At 49.7% G+C, this 20,820-nt stretch overlaps 1 protein-coding gene across 1 annotated transcript in view; it reads right to left on the bottom strand.

The window, feature by feature from the left end:
• LOC123748159 (kelch-like protein 18) overlaps positions 1 to 20,820 on the bottom strand; it is a 230,098-nt gene that overhangs the window by 154,716 nt on the left and 54,562 nt on the right. The window contains exon 2 of the mRNA XM_069339937.1: positions 15,956 to 16,086. Coding sequence (XP_069196038.1) covers positions 15,956 to 16,086 — 131 coding nt within the window. The remainder of the gene's footprint in view (positions 1 to 15,955; positions 16,087 to 20,820) is intronic.

The raw sequence follows: 20,820 nt of genomic DNA, 5'->3' as shown, positions 1-20,820 counted from the left end.
TAAGGTAAACCAGGAAGATAAAACCCCTTAGCACCCAAAGGGCAGCTGAAAACCGTGCAGTAATACAGCCTAGCAGAGGCAGACCCCAAGGAACTTGTGGAAGGTAACCCCAAACCCCAAGGGCAGTACTTACAGGGCACCTAGGGACGATAACCCTAGGCGCATGCAGCCCAAGAACTAAAGAACAACTGGCTCTCACACCCCCAGAAGACAGCCACCACACTCAAAGCACAGTGCTGGAAACGCTGGAGCCAAGCACACGACCTCTGCCTCTAGCATCAGCTTGACAACTGAAGCGTAAATAGCCGGCACAAGGGGTCTGGGGCTCCCCCTTCCCCCTCCCAGGGAGGGGAGAGCTGAGCAGACAGAGGCGCGGCGGCATGTGACATCATGCTCGTTTGCTTGTTTCTTTTATGGGAGGTCTATTCAGTTGTTCAGCTTTTGGTAACAATATTTTCACCAGAATAGGGATATGTTTTGGGATGCTTACCTTTCTGGGTGCCTGACCCGGTAGATGGCAGACATAGAATGCTTCCAACCACACGTGGGTTTCTATAGGCCATTGCTCCCCATGCCTATCTGAGGGGGGCCAGGTTCTGGCTCGTGATCCCCGGTAGGCCCACAGAACTCCATACACATGACTGATGCCAAAGTTTGACATTAGCATATCAGCCTAGTGAGCTCCAGGGAGCCGAAGGGACTCCCCCCAGAAAAAAACAGTGTTGAATGAAATGAAACGCCATTTTCTGGGTGAGCCCCTAGGGCTCCCTGGAGCTTATCGGGCTAATGTATGTTATATTAGACCAGGACATTAGCTAAGGAGTTATCTTGAGTTATCTAGTTCAGTCCTACCAGGGACCAGCACCAGAACCTGGCCCCTTCAGAGAGGTTTCAGGGAGCAATGGCCCTGGAAAACCTCCTTGTGGTTGGGGTTTTCCTTTTCTGCCATCGACCAGGGTTAGGCACCCAGAAAGGTAGGCATAACAAAACAAACCCCACATGGTAAAAAAACTAAAACAAAAAAACAAACAAAGAGGTAGAAACTCCCTACAATCCCAAGGAAACGAGCTAACATCACACTTTACTGCTGCGCCGATCGTCCGCGCAGCCCTCCCCGCCCCGAGAGGGGGAGGGGGGAGCCCCGGACCTCACCGCACCAGCTGTCTAGCATCAGTTTGGAAGCTAAACTTCAACCAACGCGAAAAAACCACCGACTGGTGGGAGGGAGGGTTGCCAGGGAGCCTCCGGGGCTCACCCAGAAAATGGCGTTTCATTACATTCAACGGTGGTTCTCTGTGGGGAGTCCCTACGACTCCCTGGAGCTTCATAGCCAAAGAGAAAGAAAAGAAAGGGCTGACCCGGGAGGCGGCTGCCACAAACTCTGCAACACGAAGCCAAGACAACAGGCTGCAACCTGTGACCCAAGGCAACAAGAACGCACAGGAGAAGACACGTACATAAAGAATGGGCGGCCAAGAACCTATGTGACCCTCAAATCCTTGCGCCCGAAATGAGCCCTAGACGTCACCAACACAGCAGCAAAAGCTGCAAACGTCTGAACAGCATGGGCGCAAGGACAGATGGCTGGCTGGAAGACTTAAAAACTCTGTGGACGACCTGGGAGACCCGAGCCCTGAAACAGGGAATTAGGGGAACCGGATCAACCCAAAGCGCATCCCCAGACACGGTACGCAGACATCCCCAGACACGGTACGCAGGTAACGGCAAAAAAGCACAACCGGACAACACATGACGCACCCCTGGCTGAACCAATCGAGCATCAATAACCCAAGGACCCCTCTGGAAAGCAGCCATCTCGACCGTCGCCAGAAGAACGGAGAAATGCTGCAGAAGAAGGAGGCACAAAACTGCATCAAAAGGCCCACCTCGACAACAAAACCCCAAAATCCCAGCACAACCACAACACATGCCAAGACCCAAAAAGATCAGTCTGCAAGCCAGGAAACTCCAGAACCCCAGAAGGCAGAACCGGGTCACACACGAGGAAACAAAGCCCCCTGAACCGACAAAGGAGGCCCAAGAGGAAGAAACCTCCGGAAAGAAACCAAAGAACCCAAAGGAACCCGGTATCAAACCAGGGGGAGCCCAAACCACCACATTTGCCGGCGGAGATACACCACAGAAAAGCAAAGCACAGCCCCCAGACAGAACCCCCAGAGAAACAGTCAAAACAGACCAAAAACCGAGAGACAAGGTGTGGGAGCAAGCATAACAGACAGGGACACTGAACCCAAACCCTAGGGCCCAGACCCAAAACAGACAAAACGGAAAACCCAGTGTAAAATCAACACTCAAACGTTCCCAGAGGAACAGAAAACGGGCAGAAAACACCAGAAAAGCAAAGAAACGACAACAGGAGAATAAAACCTCTGAAAAAGGTGAAAAAACTCACCCAAGACACTCGCTTGCACACCCAGGCGCATGTAAACAAACCGCAACGCTGCTCTAGTGGCCACGCCGGGAAACCGGCAGAAGAAAATGGCCACCAGAACAGAGGGCTGTGACCGACGCAAAAGATACGAAAACACGCCAGCAAAAGTGGGAAGCAAGCAGACTGGATGGGCGAAAAATTCCGCCCAGGCAAGGGGCAAACCACCCCAGAACTGCTAGCAGGCATCCCCCACAGCCCTGGGAACCCGCAACAGAGGCCCCGGGGCAGAGCCGTCCTCCAAGCCCTCCGCCCTTAAAGAAAAGGAAGAGTCCATGGGAAAGGCAGCAAGAAAGGGCCGCTGGTAAGACCCAGAGGCTTTGGCAGGTGGAACAGGTTCGAAAACCTCCGTCCCCAACCCGAACGGGGCAGCCCCCGAAACCGACCGAGTCTCGGCCCCAACTAAACCCCGCCCCGACCCCGAAACCTGCAGACGGTCCGGAGCTGGGAACAGGGAGGGAAAGGGGCGAACAGCACCTAACCAAAACGGGGCGGCCCCGGGGCATCCGAGTGGGAAACCAACCTAGCGTGTTGCAGCAACCTAACCTAGCTTGCAACACAGATGCTGCCTGTACTCTGAACAGTAATAACATCAGGAGAGTACTGTACTGGAAAACAAGCAGAGAATATCTCTCGCAAGACTCTGGGTCAAGGTGTCAGTGGCCTAACAGGCAACCTGACGGAGGTAAAAGTGACGACTGTCCCCCGGAGACAAGGGCACAGCAACCAACGATCCCGTACAAGACGGGTTGGAACCTGGAAGACACATTCAATGGTCCACCGAGCCCCGACAGGGGTTTCCAGGGCCCGTAGGGCTAACAACTACGGCAAGCCCGGGCAAGGTGTTGCTAACCGGTTAAGAAACCCAAAAATAACAAGAGGGTAGAGGACAACACTGAAAACCCCTGCGACGTGTACAATCACGGGGGCCTAGCAGAGGGCACCAAACACTACCAGTGGAACTATAGCCACACTGGGCAGACCCCCACCAGGCAAATGAAAATAAAAACAAAAGAAAAACCCCGCAAAAGTACACCGTCTCCAGAGGCAACAGGAACCAGTCACCACTTAGGTGGCAAGTCGCGCAACACCTTGACACCCTACCCAGCACAATACCAGTCCCTACTCAGGGTCAAACACGGGCCCCAAGGGTGAGGCAAATGCCGAGCAGCAAGAACCTCTACGGGAATGGTTCCCAAATGCCCCAGGGAAGATAACCCTGTCACGCAGGGGCAGTACTCACAGGGCATTTAGGGAAGGAAGCCCCTAAGCGCATGCAGCCCTGGTACTGATGAGGAACACCTGGCCACCGCACAACACAACACAACACACGGCAGTGAACGCCACACAAGGCAAACACCCCCTAGGAAACTAAGGCCAGAGAAGCGTCTATCCTGGTTGACATTAGCTTACGAACTGATGCTAGGCAGCCGGCACGGTGAGGTCCGGGGCTCCCCCCTTCCCCCTCTCGGGGAGGGGAGGGCTGCGCGGACGATCGGCAAGGCAGTAAAGTGTGATGTTTGCTTGTTTCCTTGGGATTGTAGGGAGTTTCTACCTCTCTGTTCGGTTTATTGTTTTAGTTTTTTACTGTGTGGGGTTTGTTTTGTTATGCCTACCTTTCTGGGTGCCCAACCCCGGTCGATGGCAGACAAGGAAAACCCCAACCACAAGGGGGTTTTCCAGGGCCACTGCTCCCTGAAACCTCTCTGAAGGGGCCAGGTTCTGGCGCTGGTCCCTGGTAGGTCTGAACTCCTTAGCTAATGTCCCGGTTTAATATAACATACATTAGCCGATAAGCTCCAGGGAGCCATAGGGGCTCCCCACAGAAAATAAATAAATAAAAAATAAAAAATAAGTACAGTAGTTAGTAACAGCCGACTGATTGACAGTTGAGAGGCAGGCGAAAGAGCAGAGCTCAACCCCCGCAAGTACAACTAGGTGAATACAATTAGGTGAATACTTTACATTTAAAGTTTATCATCTTTGCCACCACCGGGAAAGCTCCCAGAAAGAGAGGTAAATCAAAACAGACTACTACATGATTTAAAAATGAGACCTAAGTTCTAATATTGCTAAAAAAAACTCCCCACAAAGAAAACAAACAACTAAAACTTCATCCAACCAACCCCTCAGTAATTGGCTCCACCTCCACCCTCATTGGGGGATGAGGAGGGAGCTGGCCTGGGTCAGCCGAGCCAACACCATTTAGTTCTTCAATGATGTAGAGTGCTGAAATGTCGCTGTCGCTCTAGCTTCAATCTTCCGTCGCGAGTGGTTTTTGCCTTTTAGGCTGTTCCTCCATTTGAGTGTGCATAAGCCAGGAGTTTAGTGAACTGAAGCTGCATGTGCTCAGAGATATCTTCCCTGTGCGCTCTTTAACCACTTAATTGTGCCAACTGAGTATTCTCGGTCGGCAGGAAACTGCGCCAACCGAGAAAACTCTTTTTGACTTTGCGGTACCAATTCTAAATGTGTACAAGGTTGGCTGTATACGAAATGGACTCTTAGGACCTCCAGAGGCAGCCATCTTGGAAAAAATTCCCAGAATGCCCTAGGGCTGCTGGCTGGGTTAGTATTGAATGAGCAACCATGGGTGGCACACGCGCCTCTGGCTCTCAAATACCTGTCCGGCGCGGTGTTAAAAGATAAAGCTCTGTTGGTGAAATTCAAACCTTATTGTTTGAAGAACATAAGGGTCATAATATTGGTCAAGCTAGGCGCAATAAGGACCTAACACAAAGGTCGGATGCCAGTGATACAGCACCTATGAGGATGATACAGCGGGCATATCCAGTTGTAGCTCTGAGCGTCACCCTTGCAATCCTATGCCATCTACAATTTATTTAGATGATACATACTGTAGATGAATCGTTTTCCGAGTTCACCGGTTGGCCGAGCGGACAGCACGCTGGACTTGTAATCCTGTGGTCCTGGGTTCGATCCCAGGCGCCGGCGAGAAACAATGGGCAGAGTTTCTTTCACCCTATGCCCCTGTTACCTAGCAGTAAAATAGGTACCTGGGTGTTAGTCAGCTGTCACGGGCTGCTTCCTGGGGGTGGAGGCCTGGTCGAGGACCAGGCCGCGGGGACACTAAAGCCCCGAAATCATCTCAAGATAACCTCAAGTGTTAGTGGCTTCCATGGTGGTGTTTTCCATAGATATTTTCAAGAATACCTGAATCTCTTCCCAACTGATGGACACTCTTGAGGCTAGCTGAATCTCTTTCTGACTGACGGACACTCTTGAGGTAAGCTGAATCTCTTCCTGTGTGGGACCATACAGAGCGATCTTTTCAAGAATTACCTTACAAATTGATCTTTTCCTTTAATCTTTTCAATACTACCTTATGCTTTACAAGCTTGGCTACATACAACCTACAAGTACTAAAGCCAAGGGTGTACGTGAGTGCATTATTTGCAAGCACACAGAATGAAGAAACAGGAAGCAAAAATTTATCTGTACCTGGTGCACTGGGAGTGAAGTCGCGCTGTGTACTATGGGCTACTTTGTTGATTATTACTCACTTCCGAAGTACTGAGTGTGTAATACAGTGTGTTACTGTGTAAAGAGTGTAATTACCTAAGTGTAATTACCTAAGTGTAGCTACAAGATGAGAGCTACGCTTGAGGTGTCCCGTCTTCCCAGCACTCTTTGTCATATAACACTTTGAAACTACTGACGGTCTTGGCCTCCACCACCTTCTCACCTAATTTGTTCCAACCGTCTACCACTCTGCTTGCGAAAGTGTGTGAAACTGTACATATTGTAATTTTAGTGAAATTTTAACAGGTAATATTGTGACAATAAACATTTATTGTGGACACATTACTGACACATGTATCACAGTTCCATGGAACATTATGAATGTTCTACTGTATACATAGTGTAAAGGACACAAATATGCATCATATACGATAAAAAAAAAAATAAAATAAAACCGCATTGGAAATACATAAAACAAATAATTGAAAATATATTTGTGGCAACACCCTAAGTTTGAATGGCCTGCGCGACTGTGTCTGGGCGATTCATGCACGGGCGACCAGGCCCTGATGACGTCACAGTGCACCTTGTCCACATCCCCACAGCCAAAGTAAGTGGAATTTGGTATTTATTTTTACATAAACATGTTCAGGGAAGGGAATTTATCATTTTACGAAGAAAAAATAATTTTTTGGGAACACTTTATTTCATGCACACCGGGGGAATTTCACAATAAACTCTGCGCAGCACAGTGGTTAAGTGGCGAGGTCACGTTTGTCTTCCCTGGGGTGTTCAGGAAACACTCCCATCAGTGGTCCAGCCCCATTCTCCCTGCCAGTAGAGAGGGGGCTGGAGCTACAGGTCCAGCACCAACCCCCTGCCAATAGAGGGGGGGGGGGCTAGAGCTACAGGTCCAGAACCAACCCCCTGCCTACCTTGAGGTTACCTTGAGGTGCTTCCGGGACTCAGCGTCCCTGCGGCCCGGTCGTCGACCAGGCCTCCTGGTTGCTGGACTGATCAACCAGGCTGTTAGACACGGCAGCTCGCAGCCTGACGTATGAGTCACAGCCTGGTTGATCAGGTATCCTTTGGAGGTGCTTATCCAGTTCTCTCTTGAACACTGTGAGGGGTCGGCCAGTTATGCCAGTTATGCCCCTTATGTGTATTGGAAGTGTGTTGAACAGTCTCGGGCCTCTGATGTTGATAGAGTTCTCTCTCAGAGTACCTGTTGCACCTCTGCTTTTCAACGGGGGTAGTCTGCACATCCTGCCATGTCTTCTGGTCTCATGTGATGTTATTTCTGTGTGCAGGTTTGGGACCAGCCCCTCAATTATTTTCCACGTGTAAATTATTATGTATCTCTCCCGCCTGCGCTCAAGGGAGTACAGATTTAGGCTCTTTTAGTCGGTCCCAGTAATTTAGATGTTTTACTGAGTGGATTCTAGCAGTAAAGGATCTCTGCACGCTCTCCAGGTCAGCAATTTCTCCAGATTTGAAAGTGGCTGTCATTGTGCAGCAGTACTCCACTCTAGAGAGCACAAGCGTTTTGAAAAAAATAGCATCTCTAGTGTGAAAAGTTTTTGTTATCCAACCTGTCATTTTTCTTGCAGTTGTGACGGCTACTTTATTGTGTTCTTTAAAAGTAAGGTCTTCCGACATGAGTACACCCAGATCCTTTACATTGTCTTTTCGTTCTATGTTATGATTTGCCTGAGTTTTGTACATGGTTTCCGTTTTTATATTTTCAATTTTTCCGTAGTGCATGAGCTGGAACTTATCCTCGTTAAACACCATATTATTTTTTGTAGCCCATAGAAAGGCCTGCTCTACATCTGATTGGAGGTTTGCCATGTCTTCTATGTTGCCAACTCTCATGAAAATCCTAGTGTCATCTGCAAAGGATGATACAGTGCTGTAGGTTGTGTTCTTGTCTATGTCCGATATGAGGATGAGAAAAAGTACTGGAGCAAGCACAGTACCCTGGGGGACTGAGCTCTTCACAGTTGATGGACCAGATTTTATTTTGTTGACTATTACACATTGGGTTCTGTTAGTCAGGAAATTGTAGATCCATCTGCCTATTTTCCCAGTAATTCCTTTTGAACGCATTTTATGTGCAATAACACCATGGTCACATTTATCAAAAGCTTTTGTGAAATCTGTGTAAATTACATCAGCGTTTTGTTTGTCTTCCATAGCATTTAATGCCATATCATAGTGGTCCAGCAACTGCGACAGGCAAGAGTGCCCTGTTCTGAAACTATGTTGTCCGGGGTTATGGAGATGCTGTGATTCCATGTATTTTGTGATCTTACTTCTTAGCACTCTCAAAAATTTTTATGATGTGCAATGTTAGTGCTATCGGTCTGTAATTTTTTGCCTCTGCCTTATTTCCTCCTTTATGGAGTGGTGCTATCTCTGCTGTTGCCAGTGAGCTTTCTCATTTAGTGATTCTCACCCTTGGGGTAAGTCAGTGGTCTTGGACTTTCCATCTTGCCCTGGGTTTAGGAGTGTTTTTTGGCTGGTAGGGCTCACTGCGGCTGGCTGTGTCTGCTCTGCAGCTAGCACTGATGTTTCTCCCACACTGCTTATCGAGGTGGGGGTGCATTTTCCTTTTTTTTTTCCCCAGTCCATTTGTTATTCCAGGTCTGGCACACCAGGAGTCTTAAAAGGGGAGAGTGATTTTTCTGGCTTCTTCGTGGCCAGCTCAGCCTTGGTTTTAGGCAATGCTTGCTCGGTGTCCAAACCCGGGCTTTTTTCCACAGCTATGTCTTTACCAATGGGTCGGGCGAGTGACGTACCTCACTGGTTCGGCCATATCTTTTGTTTTATGCGTCTGAGAATTTTGACCTGTTTTTATCATCATTATTTGTATTATGAACAGGTGGCTGGTTATATGGTATCCCATCTGCGATCTTCCTCCCAGCAACAGTATAAGGTTTCTTGGCAGTCTTTTCGCCATTTTTCTCCCTTCATCATTTTCTTTCCGTTTCTGACTAGGTTTTGTACTTTCTTTCTTGGATTTTCCTTGATCTGCATCACTTGCCGAATACTGTTGCTTTTTATCGTGTGGCGTTGGCAGAGCCACTTCAGCTTGTGTTTGGCCCAGCCTTTGACATTACCTCGGCACAGTTATGCAAGCTTTCTGTGGGTAGCCCTGTCAGCACCCTGAAGCTATCGGTACTGATCAAGTACCATTCTACATGGAGTCATCAGTCGCATTGTTCTTGAATGCCTACCGGGCACCACGAGCCAGAATTTGGCCCCCACAGAGAGGCACAGAGAACACTGGCCCATGAACACTTTACATTTAATGTTTGTCATCTTTCTATCGACCCGGGAAGGCACCCAGAAAGGTGAATCAAAAACTACTGCCTGGTTGAAAAACGTGACCTATGTCCCCAAAGTACAGAGCACCACTTGGTTTCCAAACTTTAGTTATCCGAAACTTCCAGTTTCCCGATTGGGGTTGGGGAGTCATGCTACACGAACAAAGTTCGGGTAGGAGGTCCGCGGTCCACGGAAGCGGTCCGCCAAGCGTCGCGCCAGCCCGTGGTGATGGGTGGGAGATGGTCCAGTTTGCCGCCTTCTACCCTGTGATTTCACAGATTCACGGCCTATTATTCCTATTACAGGCATACCTCAGTTTAAGAGTTTGATTGGTTCCTGGAGACACCTCATATTCCGAAAACTCGCATTCCGAAGCTAATTTCCCCATAAGAAATAAAGGGAAATGAATTAATCCGTTCCTGACTACCCCAAAAACCCCACATCAAACTAAATTTTTATACCTAATTCATCTAAATAAACCTACAAAACTATGTTCAAGTTATTACTTACCTTGCTGTTGAATGCTGTAGGCGTATGGAAGATGGTGAGGAGGTGGGAGGAAGAGAGGAGTTACTGTTTGGAAGGGGAGTCCCCTTTCATTATCACATCAGGCAGTGAGGACTTCACTGGTATGCACACTCTGCCACATTTTGCCTGCATACCACTAGGACTTGCTTGTTTTACTAAGAATTTGTCTAATGACACTTGTTTTTCCCTACATTTTAACACTTGTCTGTAGTAAGACATCACATTATCATTTAAAAGGTCAATGCAACGGCCTGCTACAGCTGTATCTGGGTGAGTTTTTTCAACAAAACTTTGCAGTTCTTCCCATACTTCACACATTTTCTTAATCAAGAAGGGACATCCTCTACTGCCTCTACTCACAGCTATTTTCTTAGGTTGAACCTTACCAATGGCTTTCTTGAGACCCATGGCAAGATATATAATGACAACTTTTATGCTCAAATGGCCAAAAAAACGATAAAAAACTGTAAATCCTTGTGAAGAATTCAGGTGGGATAGTCACTGGTAAACTGAGGCACGATCGCCATGCCACCATGCGCCAGTCGGCCTGTACACGTATCAACAAACTCGCATCCCGAGGTAACCCTCGCCTTCCGAGACATATTTTTGGAGTAAATCCTGCTCGTCTTCCGAAACACTCGCATACAGGGACACTCGCATTCCGAGGTACCACTGTATTTTGATATGTCACGAGGCTGGAGAGTTCATTCTGTAATTTTGTTTTACATATCTGCACAATCAAGAAACATCTGTGCACCATGTCGGCTCCAAATGCACGCATTGCGTCAGTGATTGCTGACTGGTGGGTGGATGGGGGAGCTTAGATGGAAGGCAGTAGGAGAGAGAGGGGGAGAATTAGAGAGAGGGGGAGAATTAAAGAGAGAGGGAGAATTAGTGAGAAAGGGAGGGGGAGGTAGGCAGGAAGGAAGTAATGGGGGGGGATAGGAGAATTAGGGAGGGAGGGAGGGAGGGAAAGGCAGGCAAGCAGGCTGGCAGGCTGGCAGGGATTGGCACAGGCAGGCAGGCAGAGAGGCTGGCTGTCAGGCAGGCAGGCAGGCAGGCAGGCAGGCAGGCTGGCAGGCAGGCAGGCTGGCAGGCAGGCTGGCAGGCTGGCAGGCAGGCTGGCAGGCTGGCAGGCTGGCAGGCTGGCAGGCAGGCTAGCAGGCAGGCTAGCAGGCAGGCTGGCAGACAGACTGGCTGGCAGGCAGGCAGGCAGGCTAGCAGGCAGGCTGGCAGACAGACTGGCTGGGAGGCAGGCAGGCTGGCAGGCAGGCAGGCAGGCTGGCAGGGCAGGCAGGCAGGCTGGCAGGGCAGGCTGGGCAGGCTGGCAGATAGGCAGGGCAGGCTGGCAGGCAGGGCAGGCTGGCAGGCAGGCAGGGCAGGCTGGCAGGGCAGGCTGGCAGACTGGCTGGCAGGCAGGCAGGCAGACTGGCAGGCAGGCAGGCAGACTGACTGGCAGGCAGGCTGACTGGCTGGCTGGCTGGCTGGCTGGCAGGCAGACTGGCTGGCTGGCAGGCAGGCAGGCAGGCAGGCAGGCAGGCAGGCTGGCAGGCTGGCAGGCTGGCAGGCTGGCAGGCTGGCAGGCTGGCAGGCTGGCAGGCTGGCAGGCTGGCAGGCAGGCAGGCAGGCTGGCTGGCTGGCTGGCTGGCTGGCTGGCTGGCTGGCTGGCTGGCTGGCTGGCTGGCTGGCTGGCTGGCTGGCTGGCTGGCTGGCTGGCTGGCTGGCTGGCTGGCTGGCTGGCTGGCTGGCTGGCTGGCTGGCTGGCTGGCTGGCTGGCTGGCTGGCTGGCTGGCTGGCTGGCTGGCTGGCTGGCTGGCTGGCTGGCTGGCTGGCTGGCTGGCTGGCTGGCTGGCTGGCTGGCTGGCTGGCTGGCTGGCTGGCTGGCTGGCTGGCTGGCTGGCTGGCTGGCTGGCTGGCTGGCTGGCTGGCTGGCTGGCTGGCTGGCTGGCTGGCTGGCTGGCTGGCTGGCTGGCTGGCTGGCTGGCTGGCTGGCTGGCTGGCTGGCTGGCTGGCTGGCTGGCTGGCTGGCTGGCTGGCTGGCTGGCTGGCTGGCTGGCTGGCTGGCTGGCTGGCTGGCTGGCTGGCTGGCTGGCTGGCTGGCTGGCTGGCTGGCTGGCTGGCTGGCTGGCTGGCTGGCTGGCTGGCTGGCTGGCTGGCTGGCTGGCTGGCTGGCTGGCTGCTGGCTGGCTGGCTGGCTGGCTGGCTGGCTGGCTGGCTGGCTGGCTGGCTGGCTGGCTGGCTGGCTGGCTGGCTGGCTGGCTGGCTGGCTGGCTGGCTGGCTGGCTGGCTGGCTGGCTGGCTGGCTGGCTGGCTGGCTGGCTGGCTGGCTGGCTGGCTGGCTGGCTGGCTGGCTGGCTGGCTGGCTGGCTGGCTGGCTGGCTGGCTGGCTGGCTGGCTGGCTGGCTGGCTGGCTGGCTGCTGGCTGGCTGGCTGGCTGGCTGGCTGGCTGGCTGGCTGGCTGGCTGGCTGGCTGGCTGGCTGGCTGGCTGGCTGGCTGGCTGGCTGGCTGGCTGGCTGGCTGGCTGGCTGGCTGGCTGACTGCGTATCCCTCCCTCCCTAATTCTCTCATTCTCCCTCCTAGCATCTCTCCCTACCTTCCCCTCCCTCCCTTTCTCACTAATTCTCCTCCTCTCCCACTATTTCTCCTCTCTCACTAATTCTCTCCCCCCCCCCCTCTGTTGGTGGAGTGGTGAGGAAGGCAGTAAGGAAGGATTTGCTGACCAGGCGATGGTTGCCAAACTTATCGCCCATATTGTATTACAAATTTTAATCTTAGTTGTAAAATATTTATGCCTAAATGTTAATTTTCATATATTAATATACACTATTAATCATTAACATGTTATATGATTTCCTAGTTATTAATTAAACAAATATAGTTTTATTTATGAATTATGCACAGTTGGCATCTGTGAGCAGGCGCTGACAGACATGTCCGCCTCTACACAGCCTCCACCCCGTTAGTAGTTCCCGACCCCGTTAGTAGCTCCCCCTCCTCCATAGCCTGCTGTTCTCATGTTATGAGGAAGGCAGTGAGGGAGGGATGGCAGGCATTGAGGGGGGGGGGGAGAGGTAGTGAGGCATTGAGGGAGAGAGGCAGTGAGGCATTGAGGGAGAGAGGCAGTGAGGCATTGAGGGGGAGAGGCATTGAGGCATTGAGGGGGAGAGGCAGTGAGGCATTGTGGGGGAGAGGCAGTGAGGCATTGTGGGGGAGAGGCAGTGAGGCATTGAGGGGGAGAGGCAGTGAGGCATTGAGGGGAGAGGCAGTGAGGCATTGAGGGGAGAGGCAGTGAGGCATTGAGGGGGAGAGGCAGTGAGGGGGGAGAGGCAGTGAGGGGGAGATGCAGTGAGGGGGAGAGGCAGTGAGAGATAGAAGCAGTGAGGGAAGGAAGGGTGGGGGTAAGTGAATGCAATTACACAATGAACTTTATTTCATTTGTTGCATTAATGCTATGAATCTGTCAATTTTTTCCCTTAGAATTTTCTGTCAAATTTAAAAAAATTCTCTATCCATTTTCCTCCATTCTCGTTTACGAACTTACACGATAACCGACGGGTCTCGTCCTCAAGGGGTTCGGAAACCAAGTGGTGCTCTGTATCAAAAGAACTCCTCTACAATGAAAACAAACACACAAAACTTTGTCCAATTAACCCTGCACTCATTAGCTTGTCCACCTCCTCCCTCATTGGAGGGGGGAGGGGTGTATCAGGCAGCCACTAGCTAATGTCGTACCTTGCAAAATCGGCTCGCTCTGGCCATAGTTTTCCATTTTTTTGGTGATTTGCATTGTGAAGCTGTTCCTGCACGAATGCGTGCAATGGCCAGGAGTTTTAGAGTACTGGAGCTGCATGTGCCTAGGGTCACCTTCCCTAGGTGCTATGTAAGTACTGCCCCTGCTTGGACAGGGTATTCTTCTCTGGGGCATTCGGGAATCACTCTCCTTTAGAGGACTTCCTCACTTGTGGTGGTCTTCACCCTTGGGGTGTGTCGAGGCTTCCGGCATTCCGTCTTGCCATGAGTAGGGAAGTGTTGTCAAGTGGTGGGGCACACAGTGGCTAACATAGCTGGGTCTTCAGTTAGCTAGGGTGATCCAGATCTCCCGAACTGCTTGTTTGCTGTAGGTGGGTCTCTGAGTTTTTTTCTTTCTTTTTCCCATTTTAGTGCACTTGTTTTGGCAGGGGAGTTCTGCCGTTCCCCCTGATAAGGCTAACCTAGAATTAGCCTTTCACCTTATTAGGATTAGTGTGCAGTGGAATTCCTCTGCTGCACCCAGGGCTTTCTGGCGGTATCTAGTGGTCTGGTTGCCTGCATTGACAGTGGTTACCGGCATAACTGATCCAGTGCCTGGGCTTCTTGAAGGGCTCATTCACCCTACGGGCCCCAGAAATCCACAATGGGCTCAGTTGTACTGTAATATGGATACCTCTTCCAAGCCTGGTCTCGCCTTGTGCAAATTCAAGGATCTTCCCAGCCGGCTCCCCCTTTTTTGAAGCCTTTCTCCAGGACTCCGCCATTTCTTTGCTAGCGGTGGGCACGAATGAGGGCTTAGTCCCAGGGCCCTTGTCCATGGGTTCTGGGGCTCAGGCGGAGTCCGAATGGAGCTCTTGGGCTCCGTTTGATCCTCCTTGGACTCTTTTGTCCTCTTTGCAGGGTCTGCTTTTGCAAGGTACAGGGTTTTCGTATCTCCTTTCCCTTTATGAGTTTTGAGTTTGGCGGGGCTTCCCCTAGGGATCATTTCCGGATGCCTTTGGGCTTTCCGGATTTATCTTTCTGGAGGTTCATTCCAGAAAGTGAACACTCCCCGTATTGAGAGTGTTACGAACCTATATGCACAGATCCTATGGGAGGCAGTTTTCATGTTTTTCACCTCTTGTCTTGCATGTCGACAGGCTGTGCTAGCTCTGTCTTTGAATTCAGCTTGGGCCCTTGCTCTACTTTCAGCTTCATTGTTCAACCCGGTTCCATTTGAATTGTTCCCCTCATGATTCATTGTCTCCACCAGGGGGGCTCCCTTCGATCTCGTGGTTCTTTGGAGCTGGTCGCTTTGGGTAGCCCAACTGCTGAGTTCTCGGGGTTTAGCTCTGCACTGTTCACGTTCAGGGGTGTTGTCCAATGTACTGGCGGACGACCTGTCTCGCATCATTCCTCTTTCCATGTAGTGGACAGTCGACACCGATTCCTTCCTTTGCCACTGCTGGACGTACGGACCCCTGGATGTGTATCTCTTTGCGTCAGCTTGGTCTCTGTATCTTCCTCTATATGCAGAGCCGTTCCATGACTGGAAGGTGCTCGCGGTGGATGCTTTTTAGCTGGACTGGTCAAGATTCCTGTTCCTCTTTTCCTCAGTTCATCTCTTGCTGTGGGTTCTGGCTTGGTTGGAATCTTACCAAGGGAGATCAATTCTTCTGGCCCCATGGTGGCCAGCACAGCCTTGATTTCAGGCGCTGCTTGCTCGGTGTACGATCCCAGGTGTTTTTCTGCGGCTCCACCTTTATCAGCAGGTCGGACAGGTAAGGTTCTTCGCTGGTTTGACCTTCTCTTCCACAGTACACGTCTGGTATTCTGATGCGTGTTTATCGCCAGTTGTATGGTGATCAGGTGGCTGGTCTGATGGTGTCCCACCTGCGATCTTCCTCTCAGCGACAATATGAGATTACTTGGCGGGCTTTCTGCCCTTTTCTTTCTCTCCACCGGGTTTCATCTGTGTCCGACAGGGTTGTTTGTCCTTTCTCTCTTGGCTTTTTCTGAATCGGCATCTCATGCCGAATACTGTCGCTTCTTATTGTGTAGCGTTGGAAGGCAGAAAGAACTCTGTGACCGAAGGACTCCAAGTAGTATGGAACTTAATCAGCACAGCTTCAGGAAACCTCCGGGGCTCACCCAGAAACTGACATTTTATTTCATTCAACTCTAGAGTTTTCTTGTTTCTCACAGGACTTGTTAAAAACCTAAATATATTTTTCATAACAGTTAAGAGCATAAATTTGTTTTAAAAATTCACATCAAGATAGCACACCTAGAATTATGCTCCTACCATATGCACCCTATATATAATGTACACAAATTTCATTCACAGGAAAAAATATATAACTATGTGTAAATGTGTAAAGCATTCATTCACCATAAAAAAATTAGTGTACTTATACAGAAACAAATTTATTTACCTAGGGTCTATTCCTTGCATGGTTATCTCCTTTTGTTTACTCTCAGCCATGTCATGAGTAAACATGGCATTAAAATAAGGGATGACACCTGCCAAAACAATTCGATGAGCAGTAAAACACTGGTCCTCAACCTGAAAATATGCAATCTTTGATAATGACCATTTTTAAACAATAAATAATATATGCGAAAAGAATTATTAGGATTATCTATGACCTATAAGGAAAACAATAGTTAAAAAATACAGTACTATAAAACCAGCATTGAATGTAATGAAACGCACTTTTTTGGGCGAGTCCTGGAGGCTCCCCGAGCTATCCAAGCCAATAGGGAAAGTCCTAACTTTTGGCCTCAGTCGATGTGGGTGGAGTTCTAGACCTACTGGGCACCACGGCCAGAACCTGGCCCCCCTCGGAGAGAGACAAGGAACAATGGTCTATAGAAATGCACATGTGATTTTGGGGCATTCTATATCTGCCATCTGACCAGGACAGGCACCCAGAAAGGTAAGCACCTCAAAACTAACCCCTATTCTGGTAAAACCAACGAAAATAACGAAACAAATGGACAGAACTCCTCCAAGGGAAAACGAGCAAACAAGCATTACCGCACACGAGCCGTGCATGCGGGGAGCCCCAGACCCTCGCGCCGGCAATCCACACCTCCAGTTCCGAGGCTGGATATCAAAATACAATGGGGCCTCGACTTACGATGCTAATCCGTTCCCAGAGACGGATCCTAAGTCGAAATATCGTAAGTTGAAGCGATTTTTCCCATAGGAAATAAAGGGAATTGAATTAATCCGTTCCCCACCCTCCAAAATATTAACATACAAACACATTTTATACTGAATACAATGTTTTTTTTCTAACTACAATACAGTACCTAAGCTTCTCTTACCTTTATGGAGGGCTCTTGATGGCGTATGGAAGATGGTGATGAGGGGGGAGGAGGAGAGTTGTTACTGTTTGGAAGGGGAGTCCCCTTCCATTATCACATCAGGCAGTGATGTTTTCTCTAGGGTACTCTCTCTTCTACGTTCTGCCTGAACACCACTAGGACCTGGTTGTGGTTCAGTGCTTGTTTGTCTCACTACAAATTTGTCAAGAGACATTTGTTTTTCACTTCGTTTTAACATTTGTCTTTAAAGATGCATCACAATGTCATTGAATAGGTTAAGGCAACGACCTACTGCAACTTGATTTGGGCGAGTCGTTTCAGCAAAGGTTTGCAATTCTTCCCATGCTGCACACATTTTCTTAATTGTTGAGGAAGAGACATTCTGTACTCTTGTTTCTGCTCTATGGTCATCCTTACATGGGTTTTCATATGTTGTGTCTTACCACTGACTTTCCTGGGACTCATGGCATGATATATAATAATTACTTTAATGTTCAAAATGCAAAAAATCACCACAAAAGCGGAATTTCTTATAGGCGCGATCGTCACTAAGCGGGCAGCTGTAGTAAACTGAGGCAGATCGGCCGCGTGACTGGGAACCACGCGCTCGGTCGACCCGAACGTGTACCAACAAATATCGGAAGTCGACAACACCATCGGAAGTCGACGACACCATCGGAAGTCGACGACACCATCGGAAGTCGACAACACCATCGGACGTCGAGTCGCATTTTTCAATTAAATTTACATCGTAACTCGAAATTATCGTAAGTAGGGGCAATCGTATGTCGAGGTGCCACTGTACGCAAACTAACTTTGCCGAGGAGCCTCCGGGACTCGCCCAGAAAATGGCGTTTCATTCCATTCAACGCTAGTTTTCTAGGGGAAGCCCCTACGGTTCCCCCGGAGCTACTCACCAAAGACTAAGGAAAAAGGGGACTTACCCGGGAAGCAGTCGGTGCTCCACACCTCAACTTGAAGTTGAGACAGGCTGCAGCCGTCGACCCAAAGTGACACAGGCCCGACTAGGCCCAGGGAACATTCATGAGGTAGCGTGCAGCCGGACCCTGTTCACCTGCCAAAACCCCTGTGCCTGAATGTCAGCCCAGGACATGTTCCCAAAAACGGCTGCAAGAGCAGCGAACTTACGAACGTCATGGGCATGGTGATAGACCGCAGGCTGGCTAGACTTAATAATCTTGCGTACGACCTGAGAGACCCGTACTCACGAACAGGGAAGAAGGGAAACTGGGTCAACCCAAAGCGCGTCCCCGGACACAGAAGCCGTGGCGCGCAAATAAAGATGGAGGGCTGCAACGAGACACAAAACATGATGCACCCCTGGCCTGACCAACCAAGCATCAACAACCTAAGGACCCCTACGGCAAGCAGCAGTCTTATTCTTCGCCAGAAAGGAAGAAGACAGCTGCAGACGAACAAACCTAACACCACGACCGAAAGAGCAGAAACCCCTGTGCCGAAGAGCATAAAGCTCCCCGACCCAAGCCCAGAGGCCAATGCCAACAGGAAAAGAGCCTCCAAAAGACAATCCTGAACCGAAGGGGTCACAACAAACCGAGGAGAAGAGAGATAAGAGAACACTCTGTCCAAAGACCAGGATGGCTCAGGCAGCGCATGAGCAGGCCGGAGGTGAAACAACGCACAAGACAGCTTGCAAAACGGCGCAGAAGTAATATCTATACTGAAAGCAAGCTGAAGCGGCTCCACCAGCGCTGCACGATACGAGGCGACAGTATTCGGCATAAGATGACGATAATGGAACAACCACGAGAGAAAGGACAACACCCAAACTGAAAGCGAAGTACAACGACGAAAAGACAAAAAGAAACAGAAGGACCATCAAGAAACTTCATACTGCCACCAAGACGAAGCCCACAGATGGGACACCATTAACGAGGCCACCGGATCACCACAGAGATGGTGATAAACCCGAGTCAAAAATACCAGTATCCACTCGATTTAACGGTCTATGTGGGGCTGTATCCTGGTCGTTATTTCTGGAGCTCCGGTATTTCCGAAGTTAAGTGTCGGTAATTTTTCAAGTAACATTCAGGTAAGATATATTTTATACACACAGCCACTGGGTCCACCACTTTAGTGCCTTCTACCCTGTGACGTCACAGATTCACGGTACATTATTTTGATTTGTCAAGAGGCTGGAGTGTTCATTCCGTGATTTTGTTGGACATACGGTGGTACCTCGGAATACGAGTGTCTCTGTATACGAGTTATTCAGAATACGAGCAGGATTTTCTCGGAAAATGTGCCTCGGAAGGCGAGGGTTACCTCGGAATCCGAGTTTGTTGATACGCGTACAGGCCGAACTAGCACGTGGTGGTACGGCAATCGTCGCCCCTCACCCCTCAGTTTACCAGTGCCTCGCGCCCAATGACTATCCCATGTCAATTCGTCACCCGGATTTTCAGTGTTTTGTTGGATTTTTGGTCATTTGACCATAAAAGTTGTTATTATATGTCTCACCATGGGTCCCAAGAAAGTCAGTGGTAAGAATCAAGGCAAGAAAGCACATGTGAGGATGACAATAGAGGAAAAACAAGAGATCATTCGGAAGCATGAAAATGGTACACGTGTTGTTGAACTTTGTAGGCAGTACAAGAAAGCCATGTCAACGATATGCCCTATACTTAGCAAGAAAAAGGACATTATGAGTGCTAAAGTGGCAAAAGGCGTAAGAACGATTATGAAACAAAGACCACAAATACATGAAGAAGTGGAAAAGTTGTTATTAATTTGGATACACAACAAGGAGTTAGCGGGTGATAGTGTTTCAGAGGCCATCATTTGTGAGAAAGCCAGGGTATTGCATGAAGACCTTGTAAAGAAAACCCTTGGAACGAGTGCAGATACGATAGACTTTAAGGCAAGCAGGGGATGGTTTGAAAAATTTATTAAAAGAAGTGGTATCCATAGTGTCATAGTGTCACCCATATCCACCACACCTCTCCTCCTCCACCCTCCTCACCATCTTCCATACACCTACAGCATTCATCAGCAAGGGAAAGTAATAACTTGAACATACCTTTGTAGGTTTATTTAGAAGAATTAGGTATAAAATTTAGTTTGAAGTGAGGTTTTTTGGGTAGTCAGGAACGGATTAATTCATTTCCCATTACTGTAACCCCGCGATTATCTGGGATTCAAACATCCAGAAAACGCCCTTACACGGCCAAAATCGTGATCGGATAAAGTTATCACAATATCCGGCCAAAATGGCCACAGGAACCGGATAAAAGCTGGTTTGGCCGGATGAAAATTCGGCCATACCGTATTAATCGTCTGTGGCTCTAGACGCATGGTGGAGGAGGGGGTGGGGTGGGTGGGTGGTATCGGGAGGGTGGGAGGGGTGCGTCGGGAGGGACCACCTGGGTACAGGAATTACCATTAATTTTAGAAGAATTAATCATAGCCAAAACAAATGAAATAAGTACAGTGGTACCTCGCATAACGATCGCCCCAAAAGACAAACATTTTGGGTAACGAACGGCCCGATCGGCGTCAAATCGTCCCGTATGACGAACGCTGGTTTGAGTAACGTCAACACCATACGGTGGGGTCGCGCTGCTTCTTACACATTCTTAGACGCCTCCGACGATGCACATAAATTATGTTGTTCTTGTTTAAAGATGCTAATGATGCTGGGATATAAAAGGGTGACTGCTGAGATGTTGCAAAGCATTGACGTTTTTGTAGGAAAATAGAAATGAAATGTCTGATATACAACAAATGTCAAAAAGGTTCGTTCAGTGTTCGGCAGGTAGGCTGCTCCATTATAACAATCTTTCTTTGTTTCAAATGTGTTCCATTTGTTTTGTGTTGACCAGACCACACACTAGAAATTGAAGGGACGACGACGTTTCGACTTGAGAATGATCCATCGACTTGAGAATGGTCCAGGACGGACCGAAACGTCGTCGTCCCTTCAATT

The sequence above is a fragment of the Procambarus clarkii genome, chromosome 42, assembly GCF_040958095.1.
Source record: "Procambarus clarkii isolate CNS0578487 chromosome 42, FALCON_Pclarkii_2.0, whole genome shotgun sequence".
NCBI classification, from domain to species: Eukaryota; Metazoa; Arthropoda; class Malacostraca; order Decapoda; family Cambaridae; genus Procambarus; species Procambarus clarkii.
The sequence above is the reverse complement of the archived record's forward strand: the minus strand, read 5'-3'. Positions and strand labels throughout refer to the sequence as shown.